The sequence below is a fragment of the Malurus melanocephalus genome, unplaced genomic scaffold, assembly GCF_030028575.1.
Source record: "Malurus melanocephalus ecotype Western Australia unplaced genomic scaffold, MMel_1.1 scaffold_300, whole genome shotgun sequence".
Classification (NCBI taxonomy): domain Eukaryota; kingdom Metazoa; phylum Chordata; class Aves; order Passeriformes; family Maluridae; genus Malurus; species Malurus melanocephalus.
Window position 1 is genome coordinate 698,066 of NW_026623532.1, and position 18,440 is coordinate 716,505.

The 18,440-nt window shown below is 35.4% G+C and overlaps 1 protein-coding gene across 12 annotated transcripts in view; it reads left to right on the forward strand.

Moving 5' to 3' along the window:
* Nucleotides 1-18,440, forward strand: part of CLASP2 (cytoplasmic linker associated protein 2) — a 145,838-nt gene that overhangs the window by 109,756 nt on the left and 17,642 nt on the right. For 8 of the 12 annotated variants that reach the window (XM_057377112.1, XM_057377116.1, XM_057377120.1 and 5 more), the window contains 6 exons: nucleotides 35-141; nucleotides 3,894-4,138; nucleotides 4,705-4,768; nucleotides 9,866-10,029; nucleotides 10,722-10,800; nucleotides 16,051-16,194. In XM_057377112.1, coding sequence (XP_057233095.1) covers nucleotides 35-141; nucleotides 3,894-4,138; nucleotides 4,705-4,768; nucleotides 9,866-10,029; nucleotides 10,722-10,800; nucleotides 16,051-16,194 — 803 coding nt within the window. Of the gene's footprint in view, nucleotides 1-31; nucleotides 142-3,893; nucleotides 4,139-4,704; nucleotides 4,769-9,865; nucleotides 10,030-10,721; nucleotides 10,801-10,947; nucleotides 10,999-16,050; nucleotides 16,195-18,440 lie in introns of all 12 variants that reach the window. The other 4 variants (XM_057377124.1, XM_057377123.1, XM_057377115.1 and 1 more) reach the window with 2 other exon arrangements.

An 18,440-nucleotide genomic window follows, 5' to 3' on the forward strand; every position in this document is an offset into this window, starting at 1 on the left:
TTGAATTCTCTATTTATTTTTGTTGTTTTAGCAGGTACTGGCTTTGGAATTAGTCAGTCGAGTAGATTGTCATCATCAGTCAGTGCTATGCGAGTTCTGAACACAGGTTCTGACGTGGAAGAGGCAGTAGCAGATGCTTTGGTAAGAATCTCACACTAACCTTGTAGGTTACAAGCTCTTAAAATGTTTGGTACCTGTACATTAAAGTATGCAAAAGACCTTGTCATTTGTTATTTTACTGGCTTCTTGGGGAAAAAGTAGAAAAGAAACTTGAGTTGTTGGAGCTGCAAGTATTGGAATTTTCATTCCCTACAGACGTTTTAACTTTTGAGAAACAAGTGTTTTTCCATGGCAGATGGGAAATAATCTTGGACTGTGTTGGAGTGGCCCAAGGAGCCACTTAAGCAGGTAGCAGTGACCAGCAGTTTCTCACAGTAGCCAGAAAAACCTCGGGRTAGGTTGCAGGCTTGTTAGAGCTGGGAAAGATGACAGCTAAAGCCCTCTGCTTACCATGAGCCTAAGTGCCATTTAGTTTTTCTGTGTGATGGGAGGTGACATTGATACTGAAGAGAGAAACTGATGATTGGGCAGCCAGGCCTCCACAGCCACTCACTCACTCCCCAGAGTGAGGTCAGAGAGACAATCAGGAGGGTAAAAGCCAGAAAACTCATGGGCTGAGATAAAGACAGTTTAATAGAGAAAGCAAAACCCATGCATACAGGCAGAGCAAAACTGCTCACCTTGGGCAGGCAGGTGCTTGGCCATTGGCAGGAGAGCAGGGCCCCATCACACCTAACAGTGATTTGGGAAGGGATACACCATACTTCCAGACATCCCCCTCTTCCTCTTTCTTCCCCTCACTTTATATACTGAGCATGATGTCATGGCTGGAATGTCCCTTTGGTCACTTGGGGTCACCTGTCCTGGCTGTGTCTCTCCCAACCTCCCCTTCACCCCCAGCTTCCAGGCCAGCATGGCTGTAGGAAAAGCAGAAAAGGCCTTGGGTCTGTGTGAGCCCTGCTCAGCAACAACAAAAACATCTCCGTATTATCAACCCTGTGTTCAGCACAAATCCAAAACACAGGCCCACACCGGCTCTGTGAAAAAAATTACCTCTACCCCAGCCAAAACCAGCACAGCAGGTAGCATCTCATGAGCTTAGCTTTTTGTTTCCTTTGTTTTCAAAATGTTACACTTAAGTTCAARCTGGCTATGCCATTCTTTTTCTTTAACTATACAATTCTTTTAAAGAGTGGGTGCTCTTCTGCCTTCATACCCCAGTTACCAAACTGAAYACATCATGTATTTTGCTATTCTGACACATCAGCAAGCTGAAATCTTCAGTTAATTTAAAATACTGATGCTATGAATGAGATACATTTTTATCAGATACTGTATATTATTTGCGTATCACTAAATTCCTGTAAGAACCTGTTTTCCAGTTATCAGAATGCTTTAAAGAAATGGTTATTTCTCTGGTTTTAAAAAAACTTATTTTGAAAGTTAGTAAAAGACTACAAGTTAGACTAAAAAGATAATTACAGCCAGATATAACTGAATAGAGAAAAACAAAATKTCAAAATCTGAAGAACTCTGGCATATTCTTAGTACGACAAATTATTGATTTTTTGGTAAATACATTTTTCTTGACACATTAGTTTAAAATATGTGTGCCTTCACTGGCATAGAGATCAGAATACTGTAAAATCTTGCCTAAGAGGTGATTGTGAAGTTGAGTGCATTTTCCCCTTTCTGTTATTGCAAACTTTCAGCAAGTTTTCAGCATTGGTGGTGAATGCTGATTTGTAAACTGGAAGTTAGTCTGGATTTTGGAATAGGGAACAATAGAAAAAGAGTCCATGGAACATGGAAATTTTCTGTCTATAAATGGAAAGCCTGTGCAATAGTCTTCTCCACATAGGTGGTTCACAAAGAGTATTTTTAGTACTTGTAGCAGCCTCCTAGCTTACTCAAATTTAGCTGGGCAAAGTAGGTAGTATGAATAGAAGTTGATGAGAAAGTCATGTTTCCCATGACCGCTCTTGAGRCTTGAATGTGTCCTGCTTTGTTGAAGCAATAAAGTTTCTTCACAGAGAATTGTTTGCRTTATATGGATCCAAAATATCATGATGCTTCTAGAAATGTTAGAGGAAAATCAGTTTGTATATTTTAACTAGAGTCTGACATTACAAGGAAGGATCAAGAATTACAACATTTTATTATTGTAGTATTTGCATGCCTGGTTCCTTGCCATGCTCTAAATGGTACAGGTTGTCCTGTACAGGTGGCTCCATTTAGATGGAAATCTGGTTATAAACACTCTTGTTTCCTCATAGACTGAAGATTCATAGTCATAATGGTATTTTTAAAAGGTAGAGTCCTGACTTAAGTAATATAAAAATATTACAGGTTGTGTACTGAACCAGTTTTAATACTGTTTAAGCCAAAGAGGTATCAGTCTTCTGCCTAAGATGTTTTGAATATGCTGCATAGAATGCAGCAATAATGGGAATCCTGACATATTTTTGTGTCTTTTACTTTAGTACAGTCCTTGATATTACAGATCCATTTATTGAAAAGGCCTTTTTTTTTCCTTATGGTGTCTCTTTTCCAAAACACTTAATGTCTTWGTGATTTTTTTCCTTCGGTTATTCTCTTACACATGTATGTATGCCTGTTCTGTTGACAACAAGTCTGTTACCTGCTATATTGTTCAGTTTGTAATTAGTATTGTGATATCCTTTAAGTAATTCTGTGGTTAAAAATAAGAACCTGAGTAAACACCAGTGGTAAKTAAGGGGAAGACAATCACTTACACTACTGCTTTTTTGAGTATGTAGGGAAACCRAGTTTGTAAATGCTAACTTCAGCTCCAAAATTTGAATGGCAAGAGCTTTTTTGCAGAGGTGTGTGTTTTTTTTCATTTTAGAATAAATAGCCTTTTTTTGGCCCTCTCACATTTGGCATGTTGTGTTTTGTTTTGTTGTCCTGTTTTTGTTTTTAGGAGRTTTGGGATTTGGTAATAAGTATTTTTGTAGAACATTGACTGTAATTGTTTCAGTGGCAGAATTTAGATATTAAATAGTTCAAATCAAGATGTTGTAGTTAGATAACAATTGACTGCATGCGTTAAGTCTTCGTGCTCAAATATCACTGCGTAAGACACAAAGATTTTGGCAGAGAAGTCTTTGTGACCAACCTGCCCATGATAYGTAATACTTCCCTGGAAATGGAAGCTTAGAAACTACCTCTTGACAATGTGTAATATGCTGATCAGAAACACAGAGCTAAGAACAAAAGTTTCAGTAAGACTATATGTTGTCCAGTGGCAGGGAGTTTATTACTCATAGTGCTGCTATGCCTTACCTTCCTGTTCTCAATTTCTGTTTCTTTTCAATAATTTACTGCTAACAGCTCTTAGGAGACATACGGACTAAGGTATAGAATCTATTTTTCTTCTTCAATAGTTTAATATTTTGCTATTAACATGTTTGGTACAAAATGAGTTTAAATGTCAAAATATGTTTAGACCTGATTCTGATATTCTGTAGCATATATAAAGCTATGACATGAAATAACTAACTTGCAACAGTCTTTGTCGCCCTATGATGCCATTTTATGGGTTTTTGTAAGAAAACCTTAAGTTCGGTGTTTCATCAAATGTATGTCTTCCCTGCATTTGCTCTGGGTTTATATTTGGAATACTATATAAGCTGTAGTTTAAAATATTTTCATTAACTTGGTTTGACCTGCTGAACCATTGGAGCTATTTATCACTGCAGGGAGTAGGGTCACAGCAGTTTATTTAAACTGTTGGTCTTTTGACCCATTATGGGTGTGTTACATGATCTMCTTAAGAATCAGTGCTGATCTGGAGTGTCTCTGTACAATAGAAGAAGCCCGTGCGAAGAAGATATGAATCGTATGGGATGTACTCAGATGATGATGCCAACAGTGACGCATCAAGTGCCTGTTCAGAGAGGTCCTACAGCTCCAGGAATGGGAGCATACCAACCTACATGAGGCAGACGGAAGATGTGGCTGAAGTCCTGAACCGCTGTGCSAGCACCAACTGGTCAGAGAGGAAAGAAGGCCTTTTAGGCCTGCAAAACTTACTAAAGAACCAGAGAACTCTAAGGTAAGAAGATCTGAATTGGGAAAAACATTTTGTTTCAAAGTTGTTGAGAGGCAGCAGGGGGGAGGGAAAGCAAGAGTGTCAGAGAGTAAGATGGGGGAAGGAATAAGGAAGCTTTTTTCACCTCTGGCTATTAGTGTTTATTTATATACTAGTATATGTAGTGACTTCAAAATTGAGAATTCTTGCAATACAGAAGATTCCTAAGATGCTTCCATCAACTATCAATGGAAGGCTTTTTTTTATTACTACTATAATTTTGGGGCTATTTATTCAGAAGAAATTGTTTACTGTTCACCACTAAGAACACTTTTTTAATTATGTGCTCTGTTACAMAAGGATGGTATAATATATGAGGCAGTTTAAAGAAACATTTTTAGGTTTTAAGTCTCATTTTAGATGAAAGCTTATTACATGTTTTCCCGTGTCTTAAACAAAATGCTTTCCTCTRCTTCATTTGCTATATTATTTGATTCAATATTTATACTTGATTTCACTGATTGCTATGCATGAGTGATTTAGTATAACTAGCAAGGGAGTTGACTAATGTATTGTTATCACATTGACAGTCGTGTTGAGTTGAAAAGATTGTGTGAGATCTTCACAAGAATGTTTGCTGATCCTCACAGTAAGGTATGTTTAGGTTTTTCGTATTTCCAGTAAATGTCTGAAAACATAAATTAACAGAAAGGCGCTTATGGCAAATTATGCCAGTGATATTTGCACGTGTAAAATTTGACAAGCAAAAGCAGTTAATGCTATCACGTTTCAATTCGTTTCATTTGCAGTTTTGAACAAGATCATTTTCTCCCTTTTTCTGCAGGATGATTGGAGTAACATGAAGGTTAATGTCATAAAATGCATTAAAATAATTCAGCCGTTCGTGCTCAAAATTTGTATTTTTAAGAAGTCATTTACAGAGGCCACTTAAACACAAGTAGAGATTGTCTCTCAATTAGAAAGAACGGTTCTGCAATAATTTAAGTTATAATGTTGACTGACTAAATCATACATAATCAGATAAACTATGCCAAATGTGTACTAACTTATTTTCCACTATATTTTGTATTATGATAGCTTATGGCATCTTCTATGGCTTTCACAGATAGGGCTGGCAGTKGAGACTGATGAATAATTTTTACATGATTTTTTAATATTCAGTAAGGAGACTATACTTYGTTATAAAAGAAAATGTGGTGTTTTATTCAGTTTTGCTTAGGTAAAGACTCAGTATGGATGATAAAACAAGGAGAATGATCTTTCCATTTTCTAAGACCATTAAAATCTTTGTAACTGAATTACTTTCTTGATAGTATTTTTATAGTTTTTGTGGGAGGTGGGTTACACATACAGCTTGATTAAATGTTGCAATTTCTCATAGCAGAAGGAATGCAGGTAAGTAAGGASCCTAATAAATGTAATAATGTAAAAAAAAAGGAGTAACTTTGCATTTAATTATAAGCTTGTTGGAAGAAATATTATCTTTTATATTGAGCATAACATGTACCGCTTTGTGTCCACATTTCAGAATTATAACCCAGATAAATTCAGAGCAGAGTATTATTTCAGAAGCATTGACTTTTCCTAGAAGAGATCTGAAAAACTACTTTGATGAAGCAATACATTTTACATATTTTTAAGTCTTCCTTAATTGCTACAAGGGAAAAATAAATTCAGAGTGATGCGAAGTCTTGACATGATAACGGAGTGTTCACCTGTCCTCTTTATCTTTCCTGTTGGAAAAAGTGACTTAGCTGCTGTCTGACASCATCTGTTCTGGAAAAAACTTGCATTGCAGACAGCAACGTGRTATTAAAGTTGCTCACATACTGCAGAAATCTAAAAGAAAAGAYTAAGCCAAGCAGTTAAAAAGAAGATGTTACATAAAAAGAAAAGTCAAAGCAGAGGAAGGAATATTAAATGTTGAAATACTGCTGGTTTTTAAATGAAGTAATGACGAAATTCTGATTAGCAGCTTGGTTTAATTTTTCTTGTTCTGTGTTAATTAATACTGCAGCAATGCATATGTGAGAGCTACCATGGAGATTTTATTGTAGTGTGGGAGCCAGGGAAGGCTTATGAAAACGTTAAAAACTTCAGTTGTACATGTCAGAAGAGCATTTTACCTTTCAAATAAGCCTTTAAGAWTGTTGCATTGAGTTGTTTTAGTTGATTGTTCCATTTACTGGCCACTGTGATATGAAATGAAGTAGCTTCGAGTTTGAAAATTTGGCCTGTCTTGTAACATGTGGCACATTTGTTCCAGTCACTGAAACCTTGCCTGCTTTTCRGTGTTGCAAAACTATTATTGGTTAACAATTCTTTAAGTATTAAGAGTTCATGCATTGTGATTTTTTTTTTTTAATCACACACATACGTCTACATAAATTTCATCTTAGACTCTACTTAGGTGTCTGTAGGAATTATTCTGTCATCACTTTTGTTGGGTTTTTTTAAGGTTTACTTTAATATGGTATCTGGATGATGGAAGTTATATAAAATAATAGAGTAATAATATTTGGAGGAGAAAATGGGAGAATGACTTAAAGGACATGCTAAGTGCTWATTTAAAAAATACATTGGGTATCCCAATAAAATTACTAAATTTGTCATAAAAGTTTTGAAATACCTTTTTTGTTTTGTTTTGGTTTATATTCCATACAGGAATCTCGTATTGATGGCCACTAATTTGTGTGTTTTTATCTTTTTCCCTTTTTTGTTGTTTTTTTTTGTTTTGTTCTGTTTTTGTTTCGTTTTGCATGCTGTCCCCTGTGTTGGAACTCTCTTTAGAGAGTAAGTTGGTTCAATATTTGTTGGAAGCCTAACCTTACTTGCATGAATGTGCAATTAACCCTTTTCTCTACTTTTCTTCCCCAAAGAGTTCATGCAGTGTCAAGCCTTTTGCAATCATAAAATGCTATAAACGATTAGTAAACTGTGTGGTAAAGTTTCAAGATGTGCTTTATCTACTAATTAACTGATATTGTTTGGTTATGCATTTCTGCTTTATATTGTGGTGGTTGGCACATCTGAAATAATTCACTTTAGRGGTAGATCACTTACAATTATTTCCATATCTGTTTATTTTTTTCCACTATCAAATTATTAAAAACTTCAACTYTAAATGGTTAATTTCAGAATTTTAGTTTGTATCATAAAAAATGAAAACTGCAATTTTTGCAGTACCCACATACATTGTTCAACATATAGGTGGTTGAGTTCCATTGTCCATTACAAATTCATCCTTTACCTTAAATGCCCTTTCAATCTTAAAATCTTCATGCTGAGAGAAAATTATATGCTTAGTTTTTGGTTTTTTTTTTAATGCAACAAAATTACTCAGCTCATTTGAGTTTTCTTTAGACATTCTCTGTGGTAAATCTAAAGTAAAGCTTGAAAACAAAATGGACTCCTCAGTTATTTGTATTTTTAAAAGCTAAAATGTCAGCACAGGATCTCTTGAGTATTTACTCCGTAGTGAGTCATAATTCACTTTATAATGGTTTCAGTTTAAGCCACATTACATGTTTGAAGTGTCATCAGAAGTCCMTATTACTCCATCAAATAAGAGATGTAACCAGTGTGTTGAGCCTGTATGTTTTAATGGAAAAGCCATGTGTGTCAGTGTCTCCAAACTCAAAAAAACAGGTGCAGGTTTCAATTCTGCTGAGCTGTGTAATTTMATTTGAAGGATTTTGTAAGATAGCCACACACAATGTAATCTTCATGGCACCAGRTTTTTTGTTTGTTTGCCTGAGTCCAGTGTATTTTCTCCTTACTTTAGGGCTGTGAAAGCCAAAGGCTTCATATTACAGCAGAGAAAGTACACACTGATTTGATTTTGCCTCTTGTCTTATTACTGCGACTACTGCTTGTGCATCCACAAAATGATGAATGTTTCAGTTTAGCCTGAGACAAATGTTTCCAGTCCTGAGCATAAAAGTCTTGTCCCACTTCTGGCAGGGTAATTTTGAAACCTCAGACTTGAATACAGATCTATACAGCACAGAATTTGACAGATTTGCTTTCCAGTTTTTAATGTGATTTGCCCCAAAAGGGAAGTTAGCTTATCCTGATGGGTTTTATATTGAATAGGAATTTGTACTGTTTTGTTTCTAACACAGATTTTCAGTGTTTAAGATGTCTACTAAAGAATTTTCCCTAGTCTCTAGTAGATCCTGAAAGAATAATAAAATACCAGGTGAGAAGGAACCTCAAGGATCATTTGATCCAACGTTTCTTGGTAAAATGGTAAAATGAATTTATTCTTTATTTCTGGTGTAAATTTGGAGGCACTCTTTAAGAGTTCTTCTTTAAGGCTCTTCTTCACCACTTAATGGTGTGAATTTGATTACCCTGACTTGATTATCAACTGATTGTTTGCTGAATTCTCTCAGCAAAGAAGGCATGCAGCAGCATACGCCAGCTCCTCCATACTTGGATCAGTGCTGTGGAATAATGTCCACTTCCCTGGCCTAGWGTCTGCAGCTRTKTGAGGTGTGATCACACTTTGGGATGGAGCATCCACTCTAACAGAAGCAGTAGAATGTGACCTAATGACAAGCCAGGCCATGCAGGAGATGTGAAGTTCCAGCCCTTTCTCTGCACCAGCCTCTTCTAGTCTTGCACCCATGTTACAAATACTCAGGTGGCAATATCTGCCCACCCCTCTTGGCATCGCTGCAGTACTTCTTCTGTGCCCAGCTCTGTGCTGGACCTGGAGTGTTTGTCACTTGGGAGGGAAGCATTTTCACCCAAACACACATTTGTCTTGTCAGAGAAACAGGAAATCTGTGGGCCACACAAGTATTGAGCATATATATCCCGATTTCACTCTTAGATCTCGAAAAAACTTCAAATTAGTGAGATATACTGAAAGAGCTGTTTAAACAAAGTTACCTATTTGTCACACCTCCTTGACCCTTCCCTCTAAAAAGCCCGTCTTCCTGGTGTGAGTCTGATAAAAAAAAAATACATGGTTTTGGTTCTTCTGGTTTTGTTGTTTTTGTTTTTTTTTACCAAATGCAGTCTTTTCAACATTAGTTGTTGAAAAGAAGACAATTGATATTGTGTTTTCAAAAAAATGAAAGTACTTCTGTGTTTTAAACACCTGCCAGTCTGAAATGTATTGTGGCTTTTTTCCCTACTGTGGTKAATAATTTTGTGTTGGGATACCTGCAATAGTAGAAGAAGCTTGTTCTCTTCCACAAATATTTTATGTAAAGGAATTGGCCAGCTCTCATGATTTTGCAGTATGTAGTAATGCAGATATTTGCAATTAATATTTTGCTAAAGAACTGTAGCAGCTTTTTTTTGTTTTAAAGAGAAAGTTTTTTTTTGTAGTCTTTGAAGAATGTGTCAAATTAATTTAATGATAGAGCTTGCAAAGGTAAAAAAATGAGTTTTACTGGAAAAATTGAGGTTGCGCCAGCCATCACAGTAAGCATTCCTTTTCTTGACGAAACTGCATGGAATACCTAATTGTCAAACTTCTACAGAAGTCAGCTAACATTTCCAAAGTACTCTTATATCAAAATCCAATGAAAAAGCAAGGCAGATTTCTTTATTTTCCTTTTTTTATTTCTTTTTTTTCCTGCTTGGCTGCAAAACACTGCCTTTCTCTGCCTCTGATTCCCTTACTGCTTTCTTCGTTTGTAAGTTTGGCGTATGTCAGTGTCGTTTCCTCTTTTGCCCCATCCTACCCTCTTTCCATTTTCTTCTGCCTTTTAGGTGTTCAGTATGTTTTTGGAGACGCTGGTTGACTTCATCCAGGTCCATAAAGAAGATCTGCAGGACTGGCTGTTTGTATTGCTGACACAACTGTTGAAAAAAATGGGTGCTGATTTGCTTGGGTCTGTACAAGCAAAAGTTCAGAAGGCACTTGATGTCACAAGGTAATGAGCTCTTAAAAAGCAACAATACAGTTGTTAGCTATATAAAAGCAGGTTTTTTTCTGCTTTTCTTTTATTTGGTGTGCTGTTTGATTTCTGGAAAAATGCACAGCTCCTAACAGATCTTGAAACTTCAGTAAACCTTGGTGGTTCAGCATTTTGTTCCATAGAATGACTCTTGAATGAAAGGATTTGAGTCCTCAATGCTGAACAATTAATACAATACTGCTTATCTGTTCCAAAATGTGCATCTGAGCCATGTATGTTTGTTATCTTGCCTTGTGATGTAGAAATTGTGTTTGAGCTTCTTTATTTTGCTGTAAAAGTTTCACTGGAATATTCATCTCTCAGTGTCAGCATAGCATTTGAGTTGTGGTAATAATGGATTTGATTTTTCTCTTCCCTTCATTCTCCCAGACTTCACTAATAGCCTGATGTAGAACCAGAATTCTACCATATTATTATCGTATCATTCTGTATTACTTGCATTATCTATTCTAGCTATAATTGCTTCATAGCAAGAGTTCCTTAAATCTTGTCCTTTATGTGCTAGGCAAATATTTCTGAAAGGTCAGATACGGTAGCAACTGGTAGCAATTTCAGCTTTACTTAAAAGGGTGAGGGCTTATTTAGTGCCTCTCAACAGGTGTTAAAAAAAAATTCATGTAGCTTAATGTAGTTCTGTTTGTTTACAGGGAATCTTTTCCAAATGATCTCCAGTTCAGTATTTTAATGAGATTTACTGTTGACCAGACCCAAACACCTAGCCTGAAGGTAAGACTTTTTAGGCTTGCTTGCAGGCAGAAATCTTCATTGATAGAAATTTGCTTGTCTTAATTTGGATTGTTATTTTTGTTTTGTTTAAAAACAAAGGAAAAAAAAAGGTTTTCAATTAGTGGATTTTTTTTTGTAAACTTTCAGACAGTCCAGCCAGCACTGCAGGACCAGCTTCGCTCTTTTTGGAGCTCAAAGGTTTTTGTCTGAATTACTGTCTTTATTATTCTTAACCCTATGTGAAACTCTTACAGTGTTACCAATAATTTTTATTTGAATGCATTGTATGCTGCTACTAACCTTTGCGGGAAACTTTAAGCATGCAGGTGCTCAGTTTTAAACATGACACTAGTATGAAAATGTTTGCTGCAAGAGAGATCTAATAAAAACASAGTACAGTAAAAATGAGCAACAAAAATGTGGCTGCCTAACATCAAGCTGGTTATGCAAACTCACTCTATCAAGTCTTTTCTAATTTTATGTTTGTGATTTCCCATACTTTTTTTTTAGTTTGTATATATTTTTTCCTGTGTTCAGCCTGATAGGCCTTGAGTTACTTTAAATTATTRTAACATTAATATGAACTTGAGTTACTATATTAAAAATCAGCTCCCTCTGTGGTACACTTTACTTCCCTGGAAACAGTATGTAGCTTATTTATTACAATTTTTACATAAGAATCTATAGTCCATAAGCCTGCCAACATATCTGAAAAGTAAAAATGTATTCTGTAGTACATTTGCAGTTCCAAAGAGCATTGATTTTAGAATAAATGCATCAAATCCTTAGAAGATTTATAAGTTATATGAATGGGGAAATAACAAGCATATGATAACTGGCATCTTCTGCTCTATCCTGCACGAAATATTTTTACAGTTTGATACTGCACAAGAATATGACTTTTCCCAAGTTATGTTGAACCAAAGTCATGTGAATWTGCCTTTTTTGTCTACAATGCAATAAAACTTAATTTTTAAGCTTTTGAGGACAGGTGATACGTTGACCACTGTTGCTTCGTAGAGCTGTGTTAAAAAGGGACTGCTGTCATTTATTGAAGACAGCAAATGAGGTAGTAAAAATGAGTTTGTTGTTTAAATGAATCCTTGGAAAAAATTGAGATTGGTTTTATTTTACATGGTTTTCTTCCCCAGGAAGGTGAATTTGATGGTTCTCTTTTCCATACAGTAGTGTATAGCTGGTAAAGGCATATCAAGCTGAGAGTGTATATTTGTATATTTCAAAGCTGAGAGTGTAGATTTGGAATGAGAAATGGACTCTTACTGGGCTGAGTTGGGACTAAGTTCAAGATACTCCCCTTATGGCCTAGAAGGAATTAAGAAATACGAACACTGAACTTATTCTGAAAATATTTCCTAGTATTTGCCAGAATTCTGAAATCGAGATGTCAGTAAAAGTTATCTCCATAGAAGGACACCTGTTAGCTTGAAACAAAATCATAAGTATTTAGAATGAAATTTTGGTATGTATGTAACTGTTTAGGAGAAGGTAAGCTTCTTTTTCCAGAAGAGAGTGGAATCTCCCCTCTGCTTCCTTTTTRCATGGTAATTACAGCTTCTGGATTCAGACAGTGAAATTCCTGCCCACAGATCACAGAACTATCTATTTAATATTCACATTATTGAGTATTCTAACAGAATAATTGATAATCCTAGAGGACTACTCTAATTCTGGAAGTCTTAAGCTTTTGTTCTTTGATAAATTRTTATCTCATTGCCTTTGGTCTAGCATTCACTGTGACAGGAAAAAAATCAGAGAGGATTTTCTTTCATCTTTCTTCCCTAAAGATGGTCAGATATAAGGAGGGATGGTACATCATAAATTTGAGGCGTGGAACAACTCCTTYCTCCTTTCTGGTTTTCACATGGTAGTGGTAAATAATCATGATCCTTTGGAGTAAACTGTCATTGCCATTCTTACATTTAGAAAGACAGCCAAGTCTCAGAGAGTAAAACATGAGCTTTTAGAGTGGTYGTGGAGGTGGATGTGGATAGCTGGGCAGTGAGAAGACCAACCATAGAGAGGATAGAATTCTACTGACCTAATCCATGGAGGATGCAGCTTAGTGTATTGTGTTGTATCTTTCTTACTCCTGCAGTCATTTTACACTTAGGTGTGGTAAAYTGCTGAGACTCAGTTTAGWGGTGCCAGATTCATGTGTCTGTTCTGGTCAGATGTTTAGATGGGCATGAGAGTCAAATGTTCTCAATAGGATATCGTGTATTTAGTTTGTTTTCGCAGATGCAAAGCATACAGTTTCCAAAGGATGGATGTTTTCCTGAAATACACTTCCAGCCATCACTTMATTTTTCTTGGGTTTCATATAAAAATGCCTCAGCCTCAGTGAGGAGTTGATTTAAGCCTTGTRACYGAAGTTCAAGTTTCTGAATATTGCCAATATCTTCATTTTGAAAATACTGATTTGTTGAMAAAGGTTTTTGTCACAATTGATCAGAAGATTTTTTTTTCTTAATTTAAGTCAATATTGAAATTTCTGGATTTCAAAACCCCTGAATAACACAGATTTGCAGCAATGAGAGAACCCTCCAAAATGTATCTGTAGTGTATACTTTAGTCCTTTGGTTAAATAATGGCACAGGCAATCACTCCTAAATATCCAGCAACTCGGAGACAGACACTTGGGATGTGTCAGTCTGAAATTCGCCTTGAGTGATTGCTTGTATTCAATCTGAGTAAGGCAGAGCACAGTCTCTCACATCCCAGAAAGCCACTGTAGGAAGTGTAAACCTGACTGGTTTCTGGTTTAAGTAAAAGCACTTCTCTATAATCCTTTCTTYTTTTTTYTTTTTTTTTTTTTTTTTCGCTGTTACATAAAATGTTACTGTTCTCGTACCTGTATCCAGCAAAAAAAACCTGTAGATGTCAAATTTTTTGCAGGACAGGAAAACAGTTTGCCCTCTGGTACTATTTCCTGAATATCTGGAGGTAGTTGCACATATTTTTGTGGTAGAACTTGTTGTTTCAGTATATGTGAAAGATGTTTATGAAGCACTTTAGTTCAATTTTTGTATAATCTTTTTAATTTTTTTTTTGGTAAGTCGCAGTGCTTACTGTGGCTTCATCTATATTCCAGCTTACTTACTACAAGAACTCTCGTGGGCTGTTCTTAAATAAAATGCCTGTCCATATTACATGCTGTACAGGAAAATGCCCCAATGTTTATAATTCAGCAAAAGTGCAATAAATTCAACCCCTAGAAGAGTACAAGAGTACAAAGAAGATACAAAGAAAGTCAAGACAGTATTAAATGACTTCATGGAGAGTGGTTTCAATTTTAGAGCAAATACTTACTGTAAGAATTCTGGAGATCCTTTCATTGCAGTMTAGAATTTTTTCTCTCAGATTTAACGGATTGTTGAAGACATTAAATGAATTGTTGAATATGTTAGTCCTTTTGGTTCTGAATTCCAGCTCTGTATGTATTTACTGGAAATACTGGCAAAGATACATCTAAAGTAGATTTGCTGCTCTTCTGGAGTTATTTCAACATGGGGTTTTTAATCTGTAATAAATAGTGGCTTATTATATCTGACCATCGAAAAGTGTAGCCCTTCCAGAATTTCTTCTCTCAAAAGCAATCAGTGAAAAATGCTTTTTTTTCAAAATAGCTGTCAAATTTAGCTTTAGTAATCTGTCTCACTGTGAAAAGCTTTATTAGTAAGAACTCCCTCCATGCATCTTCTGTTCAGTGCTCTTCTGAGCGCCTCCATCTTTGCAGAAYTGTCTGAGTTCCACAGRAAGCAGTTAAAATACTAAATAATCRTSCTTTCTCAGATACAGCACTTGAGAGCATCTTCATTGGGAGAAATGCCTCTGGGTGTTCTAAAAGCATTACAGTCCTTAACAGCAACTTTTGCAAGTGTTACATAGGATTTATTTAAATCCTCAACAGTCAAATGTTGTGGTGTCACAGTGGTTTCACTAGGTAATCTAGAAATCTCAGCTATTGCTTTGAATTTGCAAAATCATGTGGTCTAAGGTTTTTCACTGCAGAGATGTTCATGGCTTGTTTTTCCCTTGGAAAATACCTAGCAAATAGTGTGCATTTGTTGGTACTGATCTGCATAAGATGAAAGCCTCCAGCTGTTACTTGTAAACTTCAGAGAAGTTGAGCTTTAAAGCTCCTTTGAAAGTTCATTATTAATACTCATGTCTGTGTGCCAGTGTATCTTGAGTTTTTAAAAGCTTGCAAGTTTCATGACCAATAGAAATTTCTAAATAGCTTTACTCAGAACAATTGTACTACAAGCCATGAACAACCAGAAATACACYTGGAACTGTTTTTCTCTCTGTTTTTTATGGACTTAGGTCTCTCCCTCCTGGKAGGTATTTCTGGTTCATTATAATTATTAGTGGAAATAAAAGCAACTATGTCAGATAGGTGGCTTGAGTAAATGTCCATGACTTTCATTGACGGGTTAGGTGACAGATTTCTGGGGCAGCAGGAGTTGAGGAAATAAGTATTTTAGACATACACACGCATAAGAGCTCTTTGCCCAAAACTGCAGTGGTGCARTATGACAGAAACCAGAGAGGCTGCAGTCTGGGATCTACAAAACGGGGATTCGGCGTAAGGAGTAGAGCAAGTTAGTGGAGTCAAAGAATGATCAGATAAATGAGGGAGTACAGGAGCTTTTCTGTCCTGATAAATCCATATCTCTATCATCTGAGTATCTTCAAACAAAGTGTGCATGTGACCCCTCTAAGTATTCTCTATAAATTCCATTCCATACATTTTTAGTATTTAATGGGAACATTCCTGTGGCTTATTCCCAAAGACAGTGACTGCTCAACCCTGATGTTTTATRAAAAAGCACTGAGTGTTAACTACCTAGTAGGAACTAGTAATAACTKATCACTGGTTTATTTTTCATTTTACTACTTGAAAAACTTTCTTAATAATTTTTTCTTAATTTCTTTTTTTTTAAGTATAAGCTTCTGCATATGCAGTGATTTATGTCGTTTAGTTGSTAGCAGTGAAGTATAAGCCTTCTATGAGTATTTTAATTTCTATGGAATAAATCCCTTCTTCAACAGTTAAAACACCTGTAAATTGATTTATTGCTAGAAGTTTTATACTAATGCTGAAAAAGTGCCTAGTTTAATTGGGAAGAAACCCTTTATTTTAGGGAATGAACACTACTCTCTGAGCTCACTTGTTCTTGCAGCACACCATTTTTATTGTCCACCTGACTCTGTTTCTCTTCRCAGGTCAAAGTTGCAATCCTAAAATACATAGAAACTCTTGCGCAACAGATGGATCCAGGAGATTTTGTAAATTCAAGTGAAACTAGGTTAGCAGTGTCTCGAATCATCACTTGGACAACAGAACCTAAAAGCTCAGATGTTAGGAAGGTAAGTTTGTTAATGTGTCCTTAGAATTGCAAAACATTTCAAGTAATTAAGACTATTTAAGTAAAAATTTTAAATTAACAAATCTTGAAACTCTCCATTATGTTTGTGRTTTTGTCTCCATTATGTATCGTTCTTTATTGCAAGTACTGTCTAGTACTAAAATCTCTTTAAGGGCTATTTTTTGTGCAGTTTTAATGCTACTTCAGAGACCACCCTCTGTGATACTAAATAGCACATTCGCTACAAGAATGAGTGGTAAATTTGGTAGCAAACTAAATCTAATCTCTGTTGGATTTTCTGGAATCCTTTATTTTTAACAAAAGGTAGTTTGATARCTGTTGTACCTTGGACAAAGAAAATTTGTGCTTTGATATCGTAATATCAAAGGCTTGTTCTTGTAATGCAGCAATTCCAGTGCAAACGTCCCTTTTCCACATAACGTTGTGAAAATTTATATTTGTGAGCTACACAGATATACCACAGATACTAAATAAACATAAGAGATTTACTAATGCAGTACATTTCTTTGGAAGGGGTTTCTAAACAGTACTTCAATTTATAGAAAGAAAAAAATCTTTTAATTTTATTTGCAGTTCAGTGGAACAGAGTTTTGTTGTTCTGATGATTACTGGCCATTCTGTCATAGCTACCCTTTTCAGCATGTTAACACTAAATAAATGCATTAACTTTTGTGCTTCCTCAGTGCAAGTGTCTTTGACACCAGAGAACTAACTCCTCTCTGTGTTCTTTGCTATTTTTTTTTATTATTTTTGCAGTTAGAAAAGCTACAACAATTCATTTCTTTAGATTTGTTTTGCTGTTTTCAATTAAGTTTGAGTCTCAGCAGCTTCATCTTTTCTGTAAAGAGCAATTCCTTTGTTTAGGAAGGATGTAGGAGAGAATAGTAAGGGCTGTCTCACAAATTGTAATGTGAAGAAAACACAAGAAGTGTTTTAGAAGTAAAAACAAGAAGTAATTTATATGACTTCCTGATATCTAGAATGTTTGTAATTTGTAATATGTAATAAAAAACACCAGAGAATTTATATTAGAGGTAGTTCTTTGGTGTTTCATTTCTTGTGTAACTTCATGAGTGTGAGAAAACAGTAATAGATTATATCCAGTGGACTTTCCTTGCCTGGGTATCATGTTCTRGTAACATATAAAAGATCATAAAACAGAAAGAGAATTGAAGCAGCATTATCTTCTCAATCAGTGAAGTTTTATTACTAAGACACGTGGCAAGCTGTCTTATCTGATAGTTCGTATCTCTAATAAGCATTTTTATGTCAATAAGTAACTGAATCGTGGAAAGAATTACCAGTGAGTTTAATCAACTGGAACACCTTATTTATGTAAGTTTTTTCATCTTATTTTTTCTTTCCATGACACAGTTGTTAGACAACTAACTGCAAAAATCCTTTAACTTTTGAAAATAAAATTTGACCAGTAAGAAATCAAAAGAGTTATAGTATAAAATGTTAAATTCTCTTAACAGTCTTCTCAACCAAAAAATCACAGGATTTTTTATTTAGTTGGTTTAATAAGCATAAGTTTAATGCTTTGGTCATTTAGTATGATTTCTTGAAATTAAAAGCTTTTTCCAAGTAATTTCTGTGTAATTTCTGGGTTTGTTTTTTTTTCTCTAGTAAAAACAGTTCCAGTACTAAGTATTATGAAAAATCCTAGTTTATTAGTCTGAAATTGGTCACTTTTAGTGTAGTTCAGTGACATAGGATTTCTTTCTGGAAGATAAGTTCTGTTTCAGAATTTAGATTTCTTCTAAGATTACAATGTTTCTGGAAAGAGTTTGAATCTATTCTTAGAGTTTTTCTAAGAAGAAAGCAAAACCCAATAAATAGTTCTCATCCTTACTACAGTCTTCTTAAGATGATTTCTGTGTGACTGAATTTAAATYTCAGGAGAGACCTTATGCTGGAGAGAATAAAAACTTCCAAATGCTCTAAAATGTGGGATTTCTTTGGCAAGGAAGAAAAAGAATATTGATAATTGCATAGTTGGAAACCTGCAAGTCAGGTTTGATACTTTAGGCAGAGCTTCATTTTGGGCAGACTTGATGGTATCAGTTTTTATCCTGATACGATCATGGATTGCCTATTGTGTTCCTTTATTAGCAGCTTAAATAATCACAGTATTAAGGAGTGGAGATTGGGTAACYGGACAAAAAAATGAAAGTGGTGATTCCCAAACCTTTGCTCAGCTGCTGGATTTGTCTTGATTTTGCT